Source organism: Melospiza melodia, chromosome 1 (genome assembly GCF_035770615.1).
Source record: "Melospiza melodia melodia isolate bMelMel2 chromosome 1, bMelMel2.pri, whole genome shotgun sequence".
Lineage (NCBI taxonomy): Eukaryota > Metazoa > Chordata > Aves > Passeriformes > Passerellidae > Melospiza > Melospiza melodia.
In genome coordinates, this window is record NC_086194.1 from 23,249,145 (window position 1) to 23,269,705 (window position 20,561).

The following is a 20,561-nucleotide window of genomic DNA, read 5'->3' on the forward strand; positions in this document are numbered from 1 at the left end:
GCTCTCTCCCCTTCTTCGGAAATAACCCACACCTCAGTGTGACACACTGAAACCGTGAGGCTCTGAGACACCGAGGAGAATGCTTCCCCTTGTCCAGCTTGCAAGGGATATCTTGGCAACTATTTTTCCTGCACTTGATAATACATTTGCAGAGTGATTCAGCATGACTCAGTGTCAGCAGCAGAGGCCAGGATTTGTAGTGAATTCTTACCAAAGCCAGGAAAGGAGATGCTTGGGTCACAAAGTAACTGCAAGCAGTTTTTGTTTAGGGTGTTTCTTTGGAGAGTTGATGTAAGAAAAGGTGCTGTAAATAATGTGCCTGGCTTTTCATAAAACAGATGCCCCATTAAAGGCAAACATGCTTTAACTTTGTAGAGGCTTGTGGAAGAAGGCAGCAAACAACAATATCATTTTGCATGTTTTTCATGGTAATTTTTTATGCCTCAAATTGAAAGACTTAAAACAGACCTGAAATCCTGTCCCTACAAGGAAGCAAAACATTATCATCAGAGTAGCTGCTATCTCTGTGGTTTCCTAATTGCATATTTCTGCTTTACTGGTTTCCTGAGATGGGTGATGGAAATACAGAGATGAGAAATAAGAACCACCAGCTTATGAGCTTGATCAAAGCTACAAAAAGTGATTCCACATTCCTGAATTCAATGAATTTTCAATACTACTACCCTTGGAAACAGAGGAGGTTTGGGCTGGGGAGAGAACAAAGAAGGACTTTGACAGAAATATTTCTGCCAAATAAAGACCATGGTGGGAAGAATGACACAAATTGCAGGAGAATCTGTGCACAGCTGGAAGCTTGTCCTTCCTCTGGAGGAAAAAGTCTGTGTAACATCTCTGCATCCCGAGGTTGTACAATTTTTGGGAGACAAGACCTGGGTTTCTCTCACTTGGCACCACACCGGTGTCTAATTCAGGCAAAATTTTCATTGATTTAAAAGACCCTGACATATGCTTGTAGATCATTCCCAAACAGCTGCAAAGCCAGATGCTTCTCAGAAATTTTGGGTTGCTTGTTTTTTGTGGAAGAAAGACTGCAGTAGCCTGGCAGAGACTTGTCCTTCACAAGTGATAAAGTGAGAGTTTACTTAGAAATAGGAAGGAAAAAAGATAATATTTTTCCAAATTCACTAGATGCTAGGATCCAGGCTAATTCACTAGGTAAGACAGCATCTATCAATTAGGCATGGTTAATTACAGGTTCCTAAGAAGCTCTCAGAAATGATATCCCTAATTGCTGAAAGCAAGTCACAGACTGAATTATAGCTCTGTTAGTACAAGTCTCAGCCAAACAGCAGAGCTACCCGGAGTGAATGGTGACACAGAAAATGCAAAGTGCTCAGATGTTAAATTCAGTTTCAGCTCCTGGACCAGAATATTTTATGTATGATGATGGATGGCATTTCCCTCCCCACTAAGAACAGGGGTAGTAATTTCAGATTCAGACAAAGATCAAACCATCAGCCATTATTAAGGACTTAAATGTAATTTTCTTGAAATTATTTAGTTAAACATCCTTAAACACTTGTGTTCTCCCTCCCTTTTTCCTTTTAGTGCCTTTGTCTGTTCCTTCTTAATTTTTATTTCTCCTCCTTTTCCCTGTACTGCTCTCTGCAAGGTTCCAGTTTCCACCATTTCTCAATTTCCTTCTATAACATGACATAGCCAACATTGAAAATGCCATTTTAGCTCCTGTTTCAAAGATGCTAGCAGGGTCAAGAGGATTCACACTTCCAAAAAAACCCTTTTTATCAAACTGTCTGTACATTCAGGTGTAATGCATAAGACATTTTACCAGCGCTGCTGTACTGCTTTATGGCAGGACAAGTTCCCAATATCTTGCATGCCACAAGAAGCACATGCATATTCTACATATAGTAGATTAAAGTAGAGAATTGCAATGGATTTCCACCTCAAGATGCTGCATACTGTCCGTCCCCGCTGCATTGTAATAGAAAGGCTCAATCCCAATCCCGGAGCACAGAGTTGCAGTTGGCTTGAACCCAACTCACCTCAACACTTGTCTAGACAAATGTGCTTCTGAAACTGAGCTTAGACACCCTCTAATTTCAGCAAATTGTGTCAGGTGGCCTCTTTAAAACCCAAGTGCATTTTAACAAGATAACATACACTGAAATACTATCTGAGCCACAAAGACCTGTGCTTTAAAATCTTACCTAACATATTGTTCTCCAAAAGTAACCACTTTATACTTTAGACTAGACACGACCATCCATTTTGATGGGTTAAACTGATTTATTTTTCAGTGACGTTGCTTCAATGGAGTTAACAAGCTCAAAAGGTCCCAACACTCATTAAGTCGCAGGCTAAGGCACATGAAGGTACACTATCCGGCTGTGCCTGGACACGCACGTGGGGAGGACCCCAAGTTCCAGCCTGACGGGCCGGCTGCTCTGGGTGCCCGCGGTGCCTCTCCCCGTGCCCATCGCAGCAGCACGGCCAGCGCTCCCCGCCCGCCGGCCCTGGGGGCGCCTCCTTCCCCCGCCGGCCCCGCTCAGCCCCGGCGTTCCGCAGCGATCCGGGAGCCGGCGCTGCAGCAGCGGGGCAAGGGCAGCCCCGGTGTCTCCGCCGCCCCTCAGCGCCGTCCCCCTCAGCCCCGGCCGGCATCGCGGCCCCGCGGGCAGCGCGCATCCCCGGCCCGGCCCCGGCGCTCCCTCCGGCCCCCCTCACGCCCCCGCCGCCGCCGCCGCCGCCCTTCCTCCCCGGGGCTCCCCGGCCCGCCCAGGCTCCTCCTCCTCCTTTCTCTCAGCGCACCCTCCCTCCCTCACGCCCTCCCTCTCTCCCTCCCTCCCTGCCGCCGGCGCCCGCAGCCCCCGGCCGGACTTTGCTGCCGCTGCTCCATCTGCGCTCGGCGCTGCCGCCCTGCCCGCCGTGCCCGCCGTGCCGGGGCAGCCCGGGGCACATCCCGGGGCGATGAGCCGGGCGGCGCGGGGCGCAGCGGCACCGGCCGCGGTGTAGGGCTCCTCTCCCGGGCCGGACCGGGACCGTCCCGCGGCTCCTCGGGGCGCGGAGAGCCCCGGGCCGGAGGGGCGCTGTCGGTGTCTCCCCCGAGCCTGGGCAGCGGCGGCGGCGGCCGGCGGGACGGGGGGGTCGCCCCCCGATGTGTGACATGATCGACTCGCAGTCCGCCGAGAAGATCAGCAGGATGAAAAAGTTGCGCAGAACTTTATCGGAGAGCTTCGGCCGAATAGGTGAGTGCCGGGCCTGACGGCGCTGCCCGCACCCGGGGTCCCGGCAGGGAGGGCACGGCGGGCGGTGGGCTCAGCGCTGCCAGGCTGGGAACAGCCCTGACGGCGCCGTCCGCGAAAAACATTTCTTGGGAAGAAAGCTCGGGAAAGAAACAATTCCGGTAGCCCCAGGAGCGCTGCGCGGGTCTGCGATGGAGTGAGCCCAGAATCGGCTGGGAGGAACAAACTGTGAATGAGAGTTGGCTGACGTGCCCCCACTGCCGAAGAGAAACCTCAACAGAAAGCAGTCGGGTATTTTCATTTTGTCGCAGGTCTGCTAGTTTATTTTTGGTACGGGCTGCAGGTTGTTTTTAGTTGAAGTGTGAGATGCTGAAGCAGCGAATAGCGGCACAGTGATTTAGGGGGGCAGACAAAAGAAGCCTATCTGTCATCTGCTGGGAAGTCTTGTCGCTCTGTCACTGACATAAAGCATCCTGAGGCAGCGTCATCCGAATGCCAATGCCACCGCGTTACCTCCCGGTGCCACCACACCGTGTTTGGCTTTGACACCAGTTTATTTTGCAGTTGAATTTGTTATTGTGAACAATGCCAAAGAGTTCTGGTCTGCTTAGACTGGTGTTTCTCTCAGTCTTTGGCACACTGTGTTGCTTAATTCACTGCTTAAAGCATCAGTTCCCACTGACATCATCAAGGCACGGCTGAGCGGGGAGAGGAGGTACCTCGGCGGAGGTGTGGGGTGTCCCCGAGCTGGTGGCACGGGGAGCAGCAGGAGGAGGTGCTGTGACACCCGAGGGCAGACGCAGCGCCCTGTGTGTGCCTGCAGACCCTCTGCAGACCCTTGCACAGCCCCTCCATGCATTGCCCATGGGAGGGCTGGCTGGAGGCAGGGCAGCCTGCAGAGCTGTGAGGGGCTGTGAGGTGCCTGTGCCCTGCCAGGAGCTGTGGCCTTTGGCTCTCCCCAGTGACCCTACCCAGGATCTGTGCTGGCACACTTGGGCATTTTAATTTTTCACGTGCTGTGTATGCATTCAAGCACTGCAAGCTTTTAGGAGGATGATTGTCTTTGAAACCAGGTATTTTTATTGTCCTACTCCAGGATGAAAGAGACTGAGAAAAGCTTATTCTTACTTGTAAACCAGAGAGTTTCAAGGGGAAATGCAAAGTTACAGTTGTAAAGCAAGTATCAAGTCACTGTTACAAATCTTTTTGTCCCCGTTTGAAAGCAGCTTTCACCTATCATCAGTCTTAAGCTTGTAAAATACATTTAACTTTCTTTGATTAGAAGAAAAAAAATGAAGCAGTCAGGTGTTTGGTCTGTTATATGTCTCTGTGGATGTATAAACACAGAGACACTCTTCCACAGAGCTGTGAAAGGGTTTTACTAATGGTGGAAGTCATTAACAAAGAAAATGTTTTGAATGAGGATGCTGCTTTGTTGTAACAGTGACAGTCCTGTTAATGCCTTTTAGGGATCAAGGCCCCTCTGGCTGGTAATTTCTGCATGTTTTATTTGGCTCGGTTGGGTGATCATCTCTTCTTGTCATTTTGCACAAATTAAACAAGCTTTCAGTTTCTCTGGGAGCTCTGGCCTGGTTTTAGACACACAGATATTTATGTCTGGAAGCTCCTCCAGCCCTGTGTGTGTGTGTGCAGGAGTGTAGGAGTGTGGGCTGGTATGTGGTTGGTTGGTTGGTTTGTTTGTTTGCTGGTGGTTGTTTTGTGATTAAAACACAGCTGCTACCAGCAAGTTTGTTCCATCTCCAGATGCTCAAATATATTGATAATCATTCAGGTAACTGCACTTTGAGCAAAAAAACTTATAATGTATCTGTGTGAGGTTTGGAGATAGTCCACTCCCTGATACCAGAGCCACAGATAAGCCCAAGCAAAGAAACTCTAAACTTGCATACCAGGAAATCCTTGGTTAAAACATGTGCTGCACTTAACTCTTATATTGAAGTGAAGGAGAGAAAACAAAAACCTCACTGGAAAAAGACTTCCTGGGTATCTGACGTTTGGGTTTTAATGATCTTTTTGTAGGTGCTGGTTGCTTGGTATGGTTAGCAAATTGCACATTAATTATATATTTCATTTGTAACTTTTTTAGTCATCTGCTCAGTTGTGATTTGTCATAAACAATAAATTCCTGACAGAGGTAAAGGCCAGGCTGGATGGGACTTTGAGCACCTTGGTGTGATGGAAGTTGTCCCTGCCCATGACAGGGGAGTTGGATGATCTTTAAGGTCTCCTCCAACCCAAACAATTCTGTCACTCTGTAAAAGAGTGATGATATATCAAACTTCTTCTGTTATGCTTCAATGTCTGTGTTTTTGCAGGTTTAAGTACACAACATAGTGTCATGAGCACAGTCATACAAATGATGTTAGAGTGCTGTGGTGCTTGAATCAAATAATTGAATCAAATAATTAGTGAGTCAAACCTTCATGGGTTGCAGTAGGAAAGATCTGGTGACCATTCTTTAAATGATAAAGCACTGTTACACCTTCCCCCAGTGTTGGCAGTATTCCATCTACCAAATGCAATTCTCTCAATACTGCAAGACCCCAAACTTTGGTACCAGATTTAGATACCCAAGTTTATGTTAAGAGAGGTGGAAATGTATCCTGATTGTCATTGGCAGTGAGCTTTTTTTTGTTAGACCTTGCAGGTTAACACTCAATAAACTGCATTTCAGACCCACTTCTTCCCACCAAGAAGTCCTCTCAATTTCAGAAGCTGTAGCTGCAATTAATTTATATATATATATTTTTTTTTTCCAAAGTGCACTAAGGTATGTTAGGTAACATTTGAAGCTATTTCCACACCATCTCTAGACAGGGTAGTTATTCCTGGGGCACAGCAGAGGCCCAAAAGGTACCAACAGCAGCCTCAGGAAGACTTGACCCATTTTCTTTACTCTGAATGGATGCTTTGCATCCACTGGCTCTCCTGGAAGAGGGTGATGAAGATCTGGCTCATCAAACAAAACTGGGCTCAGTCCTGTAACTCTTGGAGTACCTAATATTGAAAATGTTTATTTTGCTGAGTTGAGAATTGTGATGTGTGAAATTGTCCACTCAGTCAGCCTTTTCCTGAGCATTCACTTTGTTCCATTATGTGCAGATCTGGCAGAGGATGACACAGTGCTGTGGTGTGCTGGGGGAAATGTGTGTGGTCTGTGGTGCTGCAGGGTGGCTCTTTGCTGCTGAAATTGTATTCTTCCAGTCCTAGAGAAATGAACTGTCTTTGCAGCTCAAGTATCCTTTTTCCTGGCAGAAATTTTCTGGTGTTTCCAGGAGTGTCCCTCTTAAAAGTTATCTTATCATAAAGAACTAATATTGCTAAGAATCTGAAAAAAAATGCATAATTCTTTTCATTTGTAAGTTTCTGCCAGCCTATTCATTTTTATATGAACATCCATGTTTGTTTAAAAAAATTGTTTCCTTGCTTACAGACTGTGTTGACCATACAAGTGAACACATCATAACTACACGTTAAGCAACTTTTAGAAATTCAGTTGACTCACTGTTTAATTTAGGATTTAAACCTTTATTAGGTTTGGTTCTTAGTTTTGCCCTTTGATAGTTATGTAATTAAATTATTAGTGAATAATTTAATAAAAGCATTAGTCATCTCTAAATTATGTGAAGAGTTCTTAGCTATGCATTTGTTGAAGCTCATATAGCACCAGAATCACATGTGAGATCACTTCAGCTCATGCCATTTAACTTCTGTTTTCTTATGAGTTTCTTTAGCCAAAAACTAACACCAGATTACAAAGAAAGAAAGGAGGAAAGGAAGAAAGAGAGAAAACATTGCTGAGATTTATCACAGTGTGCTAAAAGCAATCCATGGCCCTTCTGAGCATCCCTGGGCTTTGTTACTAGCTCCTCACTGATACAAAGGTTATCTCCACTAATCTCCTCTGATGTACATCCACATAGCTCACATACCTGAGATAATGAGAACTTCGTTTGTAAACAGTTTATTTTTTTCTTAAGTTCAGCAGAATTTTTTAAACAGTTTAAAAAGGAAAATATTGCATCAAGGAGAAAAAGGTATTTTTAATATAGCTTGTTCTATAAAATATGCTGCTTTGGCGTCTTCTTTGGGAGATGCTATGCAGTGAATTGGTTGAGACTGATATAATTTTTAAACAGAATCTCATTAAATGGGTGGCCAGAACTCTCATACTCTTTTTGTGATTCTTAAAAGCCCTCTTTTAGTAAAAGGAAGAAGCTAAAGTCAAGCCAAATATATGCAATGGACCACATATTCCCATTTCTTCTTGTTCTGTTACACTGTGAATTTTGTTTAGCTATCTGTTTGGCCATTCCCTGTAGTGTTCTGGTCATGTGAAAATCCTGTGTTTTGGTAAGGGAGAAAAGCATGTCAGCACAGCTTGAGTGTTATTTACTAATTTATAGCTTGTATGTCAATGTGACCTGAATGGTAATTGGGAAGATTAAAAGTGTGTTTTTAAAAAGTGTTACACAGGTTGGGGGGTCCCCTTCCCTTCCCTTCCCTTCCCTTCCCTTCCCTTCCCTTCCCTTCCCTTCCCTTCCCTTCCCTTCCCTTCCCTTCCCTTCCCTTCCCTTCCCTTCCCTTCCCTTCCCTTCCCTTCCCTTCCCTTCCCTTCCCTTCCCTTCCCTTCCCTTCCCTTCCCTTCCCTTCCCTTCCCTTCCCTTCCCTTCCCTTCCCTTCCCTTCCCTTCCCTTCCCTTCCCTTCCCTTCTTCTTCTCTCTCTTTCCTTCTCTCTTTCTTTCTCTTTCCTGACTCATAGTTCTGAGTACTTGGTATTTGCAGTCTGAAAATGTTTAGATCACCCTTCAAAACCATAAAAATATATTGAACTATCAAAATGCACACTGTGTGCCTCAGACCTCCTCAGCAAAACCCCAGGGTTTGCTTCATTGTTTCTATCACTGAGCATGAAATCTAGATGAGTACCTGTGAAGCAGCGATCTTCAAAGGTTTGAGAGAAGCCATGTTTCGTGTCCTAAAGAAATGGGAGTTTAAAAGCAAAGGAAGGCTGGACATTCCCTGCTTTTCTGCACAAAGATAATTGGGATTTGTGCCTTGCTGCCCATGGTGGAGATTCTGAAGGTGCACCACCGTTTGCACAGGTGGTGTTCAGTACCACCTCTGATACAGCTTCTACAGTTTTGGCATTGCTTTTGTTTTGTCTTGCTTTTGTTTGTTTCTTGTGGGTTTTTTGTTTGCTTTTATTTTATTATTTTGTTTCATTTGGTTTTTATTTTTGCTGTGGGGTTTTTTTGTTTGCTTGTTTTGGGGATTTTCAGTTTTTGGGTTTTTTTTTTTTTTTTTGTGTGTGTGCATTTTGATGGGTTTTTTTTCCTGGTTGTTTTTGGTTTTGAAGCTGGTAATGTAATCTGAAGACAAGATTTGAAAGATGTTTAGAAATTACTAGTGATTTGAAGGCAAAAAGAGCATCTAAAAGAGAAAATGAAGAACTGGAGTCTGGATCCTTTACCATGCTAGGTGCTTAAATATTTGTCTTCTGCAGAAATATGCAGGAGTGGAAGAAACATTATATTTCTTATAACTTAATGGTGAGGAGAGACCCTTCTGGTGCAGCACTGCATGAGCTGCACGGCTGTTCATGACCTCCCTCAAACTGAAAACCTCCGAGGTTTAAACTGCAAAGAAGCCATCACCAATGCAATGGTTTATCTAATTTTAGCTCTTCAGGAGGGGGAAACAGAGAGCACTTTCAGGTCATGGCATGCAGCACATGGAGTGAAGTCCCTCGTGGGTCTGGCTGAGAAAAAGAACCAGTCTCGTACCTTTGGACTGGCACAGTTCAGTGCAGATTTGGAAAAATTAATTTTCTTCATGTTTCAATAAAGAAATCCAGTGTGCTAAAGGAGAACTTTCCATCAGCCTAATCTTTGCTACAGGTGCAGAACTATTTGTGTCTTCATATATTTTTTGCACTGTTCTTCTCTCCTATGTTTGTTGATTCATTGCTTGTTAACAGTGTAAGAAAGAAATCTCTTCTGCTATAGTGCAAGTCATACTAAAAATTAAAAAAAAAAGAAAAACAGGAAAAAGGTATGTTACAATGCATACTATTTCATGAAGAGTTAGTACTTGAAAAACTGAATACACGGTTAGGTGTTTGCTATACTCTTCCTTTTTGAAGTTCAGTCAAACTCTCCATAAAGGGTTTTCACACTTACTAGGAATTAAAATAAAAACCCAAACCCACCCTTACAAACTCTTATTTTCTTTAACCTGAGAGGATTTTTTCATAAATATGTAAATTTACTTTCTTAGAAACTCTCTGTGCTGTTCTACATTCCATTTACAGATTCACATTCTGAGTATAAAATTGTTATTCACACCAGCCTGCTCTTTCCTATTATAACAGGAAAATAATGCCCTGATTTTTTTCTTTTCTAGTGGTTTGTGTTTATTGAAATGCAGTACAGATAATAATTTGTTTTTTCTTTTTATTTTACAGCCTTGAAGAAGGAAGATAGCGGCTTTGATGAGGTAGGTTAAATGTCTTTGTACCTTACATAGTCCAGGTATGCCTTTAGTATGTCGCACTGATGCTAGACGAAACCCACAGATAGTAATGTTATGATGTACATGTGAATTAATACCTGCCTATTGCTCAAACATATTTTAATTTTCTGAAGAACTACCAGAACAATGTGTTAGTCAAAGGGTCTGCATGGAACGCTTAGGTTTTTTGTTTTTTTTTTAATGTAATACAGCTGGATGTTTTAAGAAAAGTGACCATTTAAAACTGTTCAGTGCTGAGAAATGTTGCATACAGAGAAAGTACTTCACAGAACTTTGCCCATGATAATTCCTGTAACTGTAGGCCTGTACTGTAACAGGCAGGGAAAAAAACCATCCCTCCTGAGAGAATACCTTATGTAAAGTGCTGCTGCACTGGCTTCTTGCTGAATATGTCAGCTGAGAGAGATGCTTATTATTAAATTAAAAAGAAACCCAACCCAACAGCACAAAATCAACATCTAGTCTATTGGTGAAGCTGATACTTGATTATTCAGTCTAATCAGTTTGGGGTCTTGACCTGTCTTGGTATGATTTGCAAGTTGACTTGTAAAATATGCTGCTCACGATTTGTGCTTGAGAGTTCCAGGTCAGTGCAAGTCATCCCAGGGAGCAAGTTTGTGCAGGAAGAGGTGGAGGCCTTGCTGTGGTGACTGGTCATATTGTAGTCAATGCTTGCCTGGTACTGCCACCATAGCTGGAAGCAAATGGAAGTATTTTCATGTGTTGATGTTGTGCTTCTGGCATTTCTTCTTCATTGCCTGCAAGCTTAAATTCTTGGCTGAATGGAGCGAGATAGATGTTGTGTAATGCCAGATTCTAGAATAAATAAATGATGATGTAATGTCCTGGATTCTGGATCAAATCAGACTCCATCTCTTTCTAAACAGATCACACTGATGCTCAAATACAGCGGTAACAATATAAATATTTCATGCTTTTCTGACATGCATTGCAAAAGCTGTAACTCACCTTGACCCATCTCAGGTCTGCAGTGAAGGTCATGGGATCGGGCTCTGTTTTCAGGAATTTCTGTTGCAGTGTGCAGTGGTCCTGACTATTTGGTCCTGACTATTTTATTTCTCTTGTAACTCTCATGGAACTTGATTCCGCCCCGAAAGTTACACCTGTGCAAATACGTGCAGATACGTGTTTAGTAAACTTTGAATTCTTGTTTTACACATCTGGTCTGGTTCTGTTCAGTATTTTCTTCTGAAGGCTGTAGTGGTATATCTCTGGTATAACCTGCTCAGAAAGTAGTAATACCTCATATTAAATGTGACTTAGAATTTAGAAGGATCTATTAAAAAGCACCGCCATATGAAGATGCCAGTTCTTCTGTCCCCTTCCCTTCTCCAGGATTGTTTATCTGCAGGTTGCATTTATTTTCTTTAAACCTGGTTTTCTGCTTTAACAGGAGACAACTTGAGCAAATTTTTGTTTAAATTCAAGAGGGTTGGGGGAGAAATAATCTTTCAAATATGTTTTAATGGAATCTGACAGACTGTTGCAATGAGCTATTGCAGAGGCAGTAAGGGACATCTAGTGGGAAGGGTACACAAAAGAAGTTTCTTCCATTCCCTGTAAATATGGAAGAGCTTAATGTGACATTTGCATCAACTGGTTCCATAGTTTTAGGTGTCATTTCTTAGGAGAAAAATGTGTCTTGAGATTTTATGTTGTCCTTATTATCTCTTCAAATTCTTCACAGTTCTTGGCAATTTTCTAGCCTAACGTGTGAATCAGAGAATAAGCTGTACCAGGTATCACTTAATTCCTTTCTTTTCAAACATCCTTCAAATCAGAAGATGAAACAGATGTTGGTAACAATAATGTACCTGATTAATAACACCTACTCCTGAGGAAGACAGAATCTGTGAGCAGAGGAGTGGGTGCACATATTGGTCTTAGGAGGCCATCCTGAAAAACACTACTAAGACCATTTGATATTAAAAAAAGCAGTCTAGTCTTCTGGCTTGTGTATGTAGTATTGCTATAACAGGGAAACAGTTATGAAGAAAGTTAATATGACAGTAAGTGGGGATATCAGACGGGAATATCAGATAAGGATAGAAGAGAGACAAGTAGTTTTCCAAGCTGTCCAAAGCTGTCAGCTTTGCGCTTCCTACTACAAAAAATTAAACAGTCGACTATTGAAGCAGAAATTTCATTTAATAAGCAGGGCATTCTCCTTGCATGGTTAGGGAAACGATGCTCTTTTATGTTGCTGACAGATGCTGTGCATCTCCTCTCAGCCTGTGTTTCCCCTTTCCTGAAGGGAGGTTGACCTGTGAAGCCGGGCTTGAACAAGGAGCAATGAACTTGCAGGGGAGCTTTATGCTCTTTACAGATAGAGGTGGAGGACTCATGTTTTAGCCTTTCAAGTTGTGACTAGAACACCAGGAGGAGAAGCTGGCCAACAGGGACCTGAAATTTCTGATGGAGGAGAGGGAGTGGCATGAAGAGGAAGATGACCCTTCTAAAGCTGCAAGGTCTGCATTTGCAGCTGGATAGGGTCTCACTTTATTCTGCATATTGTAAGTGCTACATGAGGTGCTTACTTGTTTGTCTCTCAGGAACTGAGGGGAATAAATTGAGCACTTCAGTGGTTCTTAATTCTACCTGCTTTAATTGCTTGCAGTAGCTGAAAAATGTATAACACTGCAGGAAGTTGTCTGTCTTTGAAGAGAAACTACTAAAAATGAAGATGTCAGACATGATAGGCAAGTGTACCACATAATTGCTTTCTGTTGGTTATGAAGTTAATCTGTAAATTTGGATAAAAATTCTGGACAAATACTCTTTTTAAATACTGGACAAAAATTCTTTTTGTCCAGTAAATTAGAACCAAAAGAATCATGAGGAGTGAATCCTGTGATTAAGTTATCTATTAGGAAATACTTTTATTTGTAGAATTGTTTCAGGGATCTTACTGCTGTATTTAGTTCTACCCATAAGGTGAGAGCACAACAATAGCATGAAGGGGTAGTGTAAGATTTCTCACTTTTTAGTACCTGCTCTTGTGTTGCTTTGATTAAATTTTAAATGAAAAAAAAACAGTTTTCTGTAAGTGATGCCAGCCTTTGCTTTGGTCTAGGAGAGAACACTGAATTAATCCATTTAATAGACTTAGTGGTAGCCTGCTCACTTTCCTAAGATGTTGTGACATCTTCCAGAGACTTATATAAATAAAGGAGTGGATACAGAGAACTTCTACATTTCTTCTTCTACACTTCTTTCATTTAAAGCAGTAATTGTGTGGTTTTGTTTTTTCCTTTTTAACTTTTAGCCTCTTCCTTTCTGTCATACTGGTCACATTGTGGGAACTGAAACATAGGCCTGTGTCAGGATGTGCTGAAATCGCTGGGAAGGTTCTCAGTGTTTTCAGCGGTTTGTGGTTTGGTTTCCTCTGTCATGGAGTATCATGGGAGAGGGGGGCTGTTCTTGCCTCTTTTCAAAGTTTTTTGAGTAAGGCACCTTCTCCTGGTGTCCTTAAATGTACCTTATGTATTCTCTGAAAATGGCAAACTGTGAGCCACCCTCCCCCTGCAAAGTAGCTGCCCTGTTTTTCAAAGCAACCTAAGTTTCACACTCTGAGTGTGGGCTCTGGCACAGTTAGCATCTGTGTTGTTGTTTTAGCTGCAGCTCTGATTATCTACACTGAATATCGTGAAAGAAAATGAACACCTCTGAGGAGCAGCACTACATAAAAAGAGCAGTCTAAAAACAAATAAGTGTTCCTTGAGTGAATGTTTTGTTTGTGTTTCAGTAGTTTGTCAAAGTTTGGATTAATAATTTCCAACTAATGCAGGATTGCTTTGATGTATTTGGACCACTGGTGTAGCAAGTCCACTCTGCCTCATAATGATGGAACCAATTTATTTTTCATTACAATGTGATCAAGGCAAATAACAAGTGACTGAATTGTAGCATATTTTTTGGAATAACAGCCAGCGTTGATGTTGTGACTACATTCATCTCAAGGCTGGTGGTAACCTACTCCTTTAGTTAGCTGCTTGCTATTATGATTTATTTCTAAATTATTGTCAGCAGTTGCAAGCTGTTGTTCTTGTCCTTCTGTTGCTGGTTTCTCTGAGCCCTTAAATCATGTTTTAAGACCTTCAGTCATATGTGTGCACACTAAATAAATTAATATCAATGACACAATGAAATCAAAAGAAAATAATCTTCAGACTCAAAATAAACATGATTTTTGTTGATTAATGCTTCTTATAGTGAGTTTTATTGCTATTGTTTAGCCGTATTTTAATGTTAATTTTTACTTATATCAAGAGGACCTTTTTTTAAGGCCATCTTTCTTAGGACATTGGGGTGCTGTGATTGTGCCTGCTGCATGTGTAATGCTGTCTGACTTCACCCAGTAACTTTGAAGCTGGCTGACACTAGATGCCTGGATGCTTGCTGGAAAAGCATGTGAGCTGGCTGAGGGGTAGAGATAAGCATCTCCTCTGATGGAAAAGCTGAAATGCAAGTTCTTGTGAGCATATGAGAATGCAGTTGGAGGTGTTATGAATACTCTGACTTCAGCAAAATCCTTAATACTCATCTACTCCTTACTGCATGCAGAGTCTCCAACTCTGAGGAAGCCAAATTTCATTTATTTCACTCATGGAACAACTTCTGTGTGTTTGAAGTGGAAGTGTGTGAAAGGGGAGGGAGTTCTGCCAAGTTACTTCTTGATTCTGTAATATGCCTGCTCGCACAGTCTCTCTCACCCCAAATAAAAAGGCTACTCCCTCTGTGGGATGTTGGCATGAAAAATGTCTTGGTTTAAAGGACACCCATCTCTGAACCAGAACTTTTGCATAGAGATTATTTTGACTTTGAACAGTTAAAGGAAAGGGTGTAGTTGGAAAAAAGCAAAGCTTTGTAAAGCATGAACAAGAGGCATTTGAATGCCATAATGCAGGTGGCACATAATACACTAAATAACTTCTGCATGGTTTTACTATTTGATTTCTAGTTAGCAGCTTGAGAGAGAAGTGCACGTATGACAGAAAGATAAAAACCCCTTAAAACTGAATTTGGAAGAAAATGCCAGAAGTATAGGTGTCAAAGCATTTTCTAAATAGTACTGGGGAACTGGGTCAGAAAAACTTCATCTGGTAGTTAGGTTACTTTGCCAAATGTGTACAAAGGTGGTTCAAGTGTCTGAAAAATGTGTTTGCTCAGATGTATTGTCACAGAACAAATGAGAGGAAACATAATTCCAGGCAGAAGACATCTCAGTTGCTGCTTTTGAAGTGTTGCTTGATGCATGACACAGGCAAATATTTTCTTGGTGACAAGAAGGAGGTAAAGGCTTGATAATGTAATCTGATGCTTCCTGCAGGAGGACCACCCTCTTGTGTTAGAAAGGTCTTTGTGTGTCTGATAAAGATCTTTCCAGACTGCCACCTTTGGGAGGGAAGCTGGGTGGGGATGATGTTGTCTCCTGAGCCTGTACATGACAGAGATTTCCCAGGAGATGGTTTGTGTTCCTACCACTCCTAATTCTGTGTCTTCTGTTCCCCAGTACTGTTCTCTCACACTTCTGAGGATCTAGTGTTGGTCCAGTGGTTCCCCAGCAGCAGATGGCTTAGACATCAGAGAGACATTTACTGGTCTCTGCATCTCTCTGAGGCCATTCCAACAAAATATGAATCTGAATTGTGTCCTAGCTCTTAGGACTGGTGTGTGATGCTAATGTGTGTGCATCTGTAGCAGAATAGTGCCAGCATTTCAGGCCTTAGAAAGTTGTTCTTATCTGCTTTAAGGGAAATATTGTTTTCTCTAGACTGATAATATTATTTGCAGTTGTGCTTCAGGTGAGTCTGAGAATGAAGGGCATCAATGGAAGAGAGCAAATATTGCCATTCTGCTAAAGCTTCTTACTTCATCAGCTGTGGGACAGATGTGCTTTCTGTGGGACAGAAGGGACATTGTTCTGTAAAAACCCTGGTCTGTGAAACTTCTGGTGGCTCAAAAAAGCCCAACCCTTGGGTAGTCTTGCACAACTTCTCAGAGAATTTTTATTTTTTATATGGTGATCAGGGATTCCTGTCATTTCCCTGTGCTATGTTGCACATGGAAATAAATCAGGTTCTGGAAGGCATGAGAGACACTTCAGAAACAGATCTAGGGGACCACAATGCAAGCTGTTAAGCAACTGAGAAGTGGCAGGAAAAAAGTGGCAAGAAAAACTGACCATGAAATATCTGCTTTGTTTTGCCAATTTCAAGGCTTTGAAGCAAAACCTGAGACCATGTGGAAGTTTTTGAGATTTACATGGCAGTGGCTCTTCCCATTCAGTACAGGAATTGTTATTGCTAGGGGATAGACCTGGCCTTTAGGAGATGAAAGTTTGAGAACCCTCTTTAGTAGCTGAGGAAGAGCTTTAATCTTGGCACATCCCTTAAATCTGTGGAGTGGCAGTGGGTTGAATTTTTGCCTCAGCCATTGATATGTTCTGTTGTGTGCTCTGCTGCCTGTTGTGTTTGGTGGGAGTACATCCTGTTACCTTTTAGACAGTGTGTAGTGTGAACATAAGATGGTGGTTAAGTCAAGTGTGAACCTGCTTACTCTTCCTTTTCTCTGCCTTTTTTTCTGTAGAAAAGGACTGAAGAAGGATTCTTGTGATTAGTTGATATGCCTGTGTCCTTTGCTTAACTTTTCTTTGAGAATGGATGGAGCAAAGGAGCAGAACTTGGTCTGAATCCATGTTTGCAGCAGTGGCTGGTGAGGATTTGTCCAAAATGCTGACATATATAGCTCTGTTGTGATCTGCAGGCAAGTGTTTTAGCTATCAGAGAAACACTGCAAAATGAAGATGAATTTCCAGGCCTACTTCTCTCACTTGTGCATGTGTATTTTGGGATGTTTCTGCTCATCAGATCAGAGGGTGTATGCATTCCAGGAATGTGGAGTCTGAATGTAAGCTATTATCATTTTGATCAAATATGCTTACATGTAAATCCTGCTGTTTATTTTCTTGAGACATACAGGATATAGTAATTTATTGATAGATTAAATAGAGTAACAAAGCACAGTATGCTGTATATGGGATCCATATCTTCTTGTTCTTGGCCTTGTGGGCCATCTCCTGATTGTGAGGCAAGAAATAATCATGCCCCTTCCTTGATAGTCTTATCTCTTCCATCTACTTTGTACATAGACATTATTGCTTTTGTTATTTTTTTCTTCCAAGCCACACAAGAGCAGACACATGACTATATCTAAATCTTTTTCTCATGAAGGGATCTAAATGAAAATTATCAGTCTACATTTTAACTTTCCTGAGAAATTCTGCATGTATGCTGCCTCATCTGCTGTGTGTCACAATATTGCTGACAGCCATATATTTGCAGGATCCACATTAATCAAAGTTCTGAGTCAATTGACATCTCTTGTTAATTATTTGAAAGGGATAAGAAAAAAGAGATTACAGGCTTATTCAAACAAAATGGATTTTATGTACACAAAACAATGTCATTTTGATGATATTAAGGCTTAAAGAAATGGTTATTGCCTTACACCTATTTTTCTATATATTCTGGAATTTATCTTTTTCCCCTTCCAGCAAACTTTTCTACTTCTAAGCCAGTTGAGTCAGAGTCCTGCTAGTACTTCTTATGTTCATTTCAGGTATAGAAATTTTCCTTATCATGTTTAAAAATTCAAACTTGAATATTACAAGTTATTTAAGTATGAAATATTGGCAGTAATTTATTAAGTAAAAGTGTGAATGCTGCTGAAAACAATGATAAATGATGGAAGCAGGATTGCTGAGAGAACACATAATGCATTATAACCAATTCTAAGTAATAACTGGAATTGATTGTGTTTGGGGCCCTCTGAGGTTTTTACTTCACTTGAATTAAGTTTTTCAGTAGAATCCAGGTGTTCAGCTTTTTAAGTATGGAGCAATAAAAACATTGCTAGCATTGGAAAATGTTCATTGATGTGCCAACCCAGGAAATCCAGTGGCTTACAATATTTTTCTTATTGCCATGTACTCAGCAGGGCTTTTCTTTGTACATTAACTTTTCGAGAGCTCACATGTACAAAAAGGTGTTCTTCCATGTCTGAGGCATCTTCCTGTTTGTTTTAGGGAGGGTAAACTTCTTGTTAACCCTCAGCACCATTTTTTTAAATGGATCTTTACCTTCATTTTTCTCCACTGGGATGCACATTGAGACTCAAGCATGGTGATCCTGGCACTGCACCTGAGAGGGGCTTTGTGCTGTTCCTGGACTTGTTTTCTGTCATCTGTCTTGAAAATTCGACACTGAAGGAATTTGTCTGAGGTCACTTGCTGTGATCAGTTAGGTCAGATGTGCCCTTCAGCTTTGAGATCTGGAAGACTTTTCATTATGCCAAGTTATGTTGTAAGTAGTGCAGAGGATGCGTATTTTGACTTATTTTTCTTAAATACTGTGTCTAGAGATGAAGAACTTTTCCTTTCTGTATTGTTAGAAGGAGAACATGTTGAAATGTGTAGAGAGCTTTAGAATGAATTATTTTTATCTTTGTCTCTCCATTAACAGTTATTGTTGCTTTCTGACTGAGAAAGAAGATCTGTTTCTGACAGAGAACCAAGATCTTCACTTCTCACTTTTTTTGGAAGTTGTTCTATTAATTGTGGTTATTTTGTTTTACATTTTTTTTCTTTTTTTTGGAAAACTATCTATGTACACATCTATCCCATCCTCCTATGGGATCAGTATGTCCATCCTTTTCTTTACCTTTTGTTATTGGTAGTCCCCTTATAACAATTTCTGGTTTCTTTTCAGTTATTTCCTTTTAACCAGTGACAAAAGCTGCATCACAGTTCAAGTGCAGTGCCCATGTTGGTTAGCTCTTAGGCGCAGATATGCTTCTTTGATTTCCTCTTTTTGCTTTCCTGTTTGTGCCTCTTTTCATTTACAGCTTAGTCTCGGTGTAGTTATCTACAGCCACTCTATGCCTTTATGCTGTTTGTCCTGTTCTGAAGCTGGTGTTGTCACCTTGTCCGTGGTGACAGGGATGTTCTGAAGGCTTGCCAGATGTTGAGCCAGCTGCGGGGAAGCCCAGCCAGGGTGGGAGCCCTGTCCTGAGTGCAGTGGGCAGGAGGGGAGGCAGCACCTGCGGGCTGTGGAGGCTGCTGGCACCGGCAGACGCTGGCAGAAGCCACACAAAGCGTGGGTTGGTAACTCTCATTTATTTATTGGCCTTCTAAACAGACTGATTTATTAAATGATCTCCAACCTGCTCTCCTTTGTCCATGCCAGTTACTGATGCAGTTTTGCAGTTAAAAAATAGCAATCCATGCTTGCTCAGAAAAAGCTTTTTTAGCTTATCCATGCAAAGAAAGATACAAGTTCCATTTGTCAAATTCATTATCATTCTTACAGTGTCCTGGCTTGTTCAGATGTGGGAAGTCTCTCATGACTGCAGGTTTGCTTGGTTTGGAGGGAAAATAGTTTTTTTTTTTTTTGTTTGTTTAAAAAAATAAAGAATAAAAGCAGTGATGATTTATTTTAGCTTTTCATGCACAGAGAGGAACCAGATACAAACAGGATGTTTGTTAGAGGCATCTCCTGATGACCTTGGAGATGCACAGAATTCCAGAAACTAGAGGACAGCATCTGGAGAAATACTTGAGTTTTTTTTTTTTTCCACTTGTTTAGTTACTACTCTGGTATGGCTCATTTAAATGTGATTTGTCTGGCCGTCATCAAATCATGACAGAAGCTCAGAGAAGATGAAGGGAAATGCCTAATTTGCTTGCCCTTGTAAAAGATATGCTATAGCATTTCAGGACCTTTTTCTGTTCAAATCAGCAAGAAAATGGTATTTTTATGTTTGAAAGTAAGTTTGCAATATCTAGGATGTTATGAGTTAGAATGCATATATTTTTTTATATCTTAAGAACAGGTTTTTTTCAGTGGTGTGGAGAGAATGCTTAGTCATGCATTTTATATGGACATAGACAACGGGCTCAAACTATATTTGTGATTATATTCAACAACACAAAACTATGATATTCAATAAAATGTTTCTTCAAAAGTAAAAAAAAGTTATGAAAGAAAATTCTGTCATATTTGAACAAATACTGTCATGGAACACAAGAATCCTTTCCTTGAAATTCTGTCTTACACATTAATTTTGACAGTATTTTAACTGGGATGCTCTGCTAGGTTAATTCCCAGCACTAATTATTTCATTCACCCACAGGAGGGGCAGAAATGGTGCAGACTTTTACAATCAAAGTGATGTTTCATTTTGGTATTGTCAGTTAAGCTTCAGAGAGGACACCAGTGTGAGCCCAGTGCCCTGGGACTCAGCAGAGCTCATGAGCATATTTGGCACTCGCTGCTGAGGAGGTGATTTCAAGGGTCCTCTGGGGTTCAGTGGTGATGCAAGACTCTGGAGCAGATATTCTACTGTGAGTGGATCCTTATCTTGGAAGCCTGTGTGAATTGGTTTACTTTATTGTTAAGATTTGGGAGAATGCCATGGCTTCCTTGTTCAGTTTCTGTTGCTTGTGAAAAATCAGAGAGAAGGCCTCTTGGAGAGGAAGGTGAAAAATGGAAAATGTAATTCCTTTTTCTTGTGCCAAAGAACATAGATGGAATATGAGATATTCAGTTGGAATATATTAGTTAAAATCTGAGTTTGCTTCTTAGCCTTCTTCAAGATTTCAAATAGATAATTAATCAGGAAGAAATTGGATTAAACTGCCATCATTCACAACCTCAGCATTCTGCCTCAGGACCACGTGACTAGCACTCATGGTGTGTCACC

At 41.6% G+C, this 20,561-nt stretch overlaps 1 protein-coding gene across 2 annotated transcripts in view; it reads left to right on the forward strand.

The window, feature by feature from the left end:
• The first annotated feature begins 3,077 nt into the window (after window positions 1–3,077).
• Window positions 3,078–20,561, forward strand: part of CDK14 (cyclin dependent kinase 14) — a 350,786-nt gene continuing 333,302 nt past the window's right edge. Inside the window, exons 1-2 of one of the 2 annotated variants that reach the window (XM_063151059.1) lie at window positions 3,078–3,227; window positions 9,712–9,743. In XM_063151059.1, the coding sequence (XP_063007129.1) occupies window positions 3,137–3,227; window positions 9,712–9,743 (123 nt within the window). In that variant the 5' untranslated portion in view covers window positions 3,078–3,136. The remainder of the gene's footprint in view (window positions 3,228–9,711; window positions 9,744–20,561) is intronic. The other variant, XM_063151053.1, reaches the window with a different exon arrangement.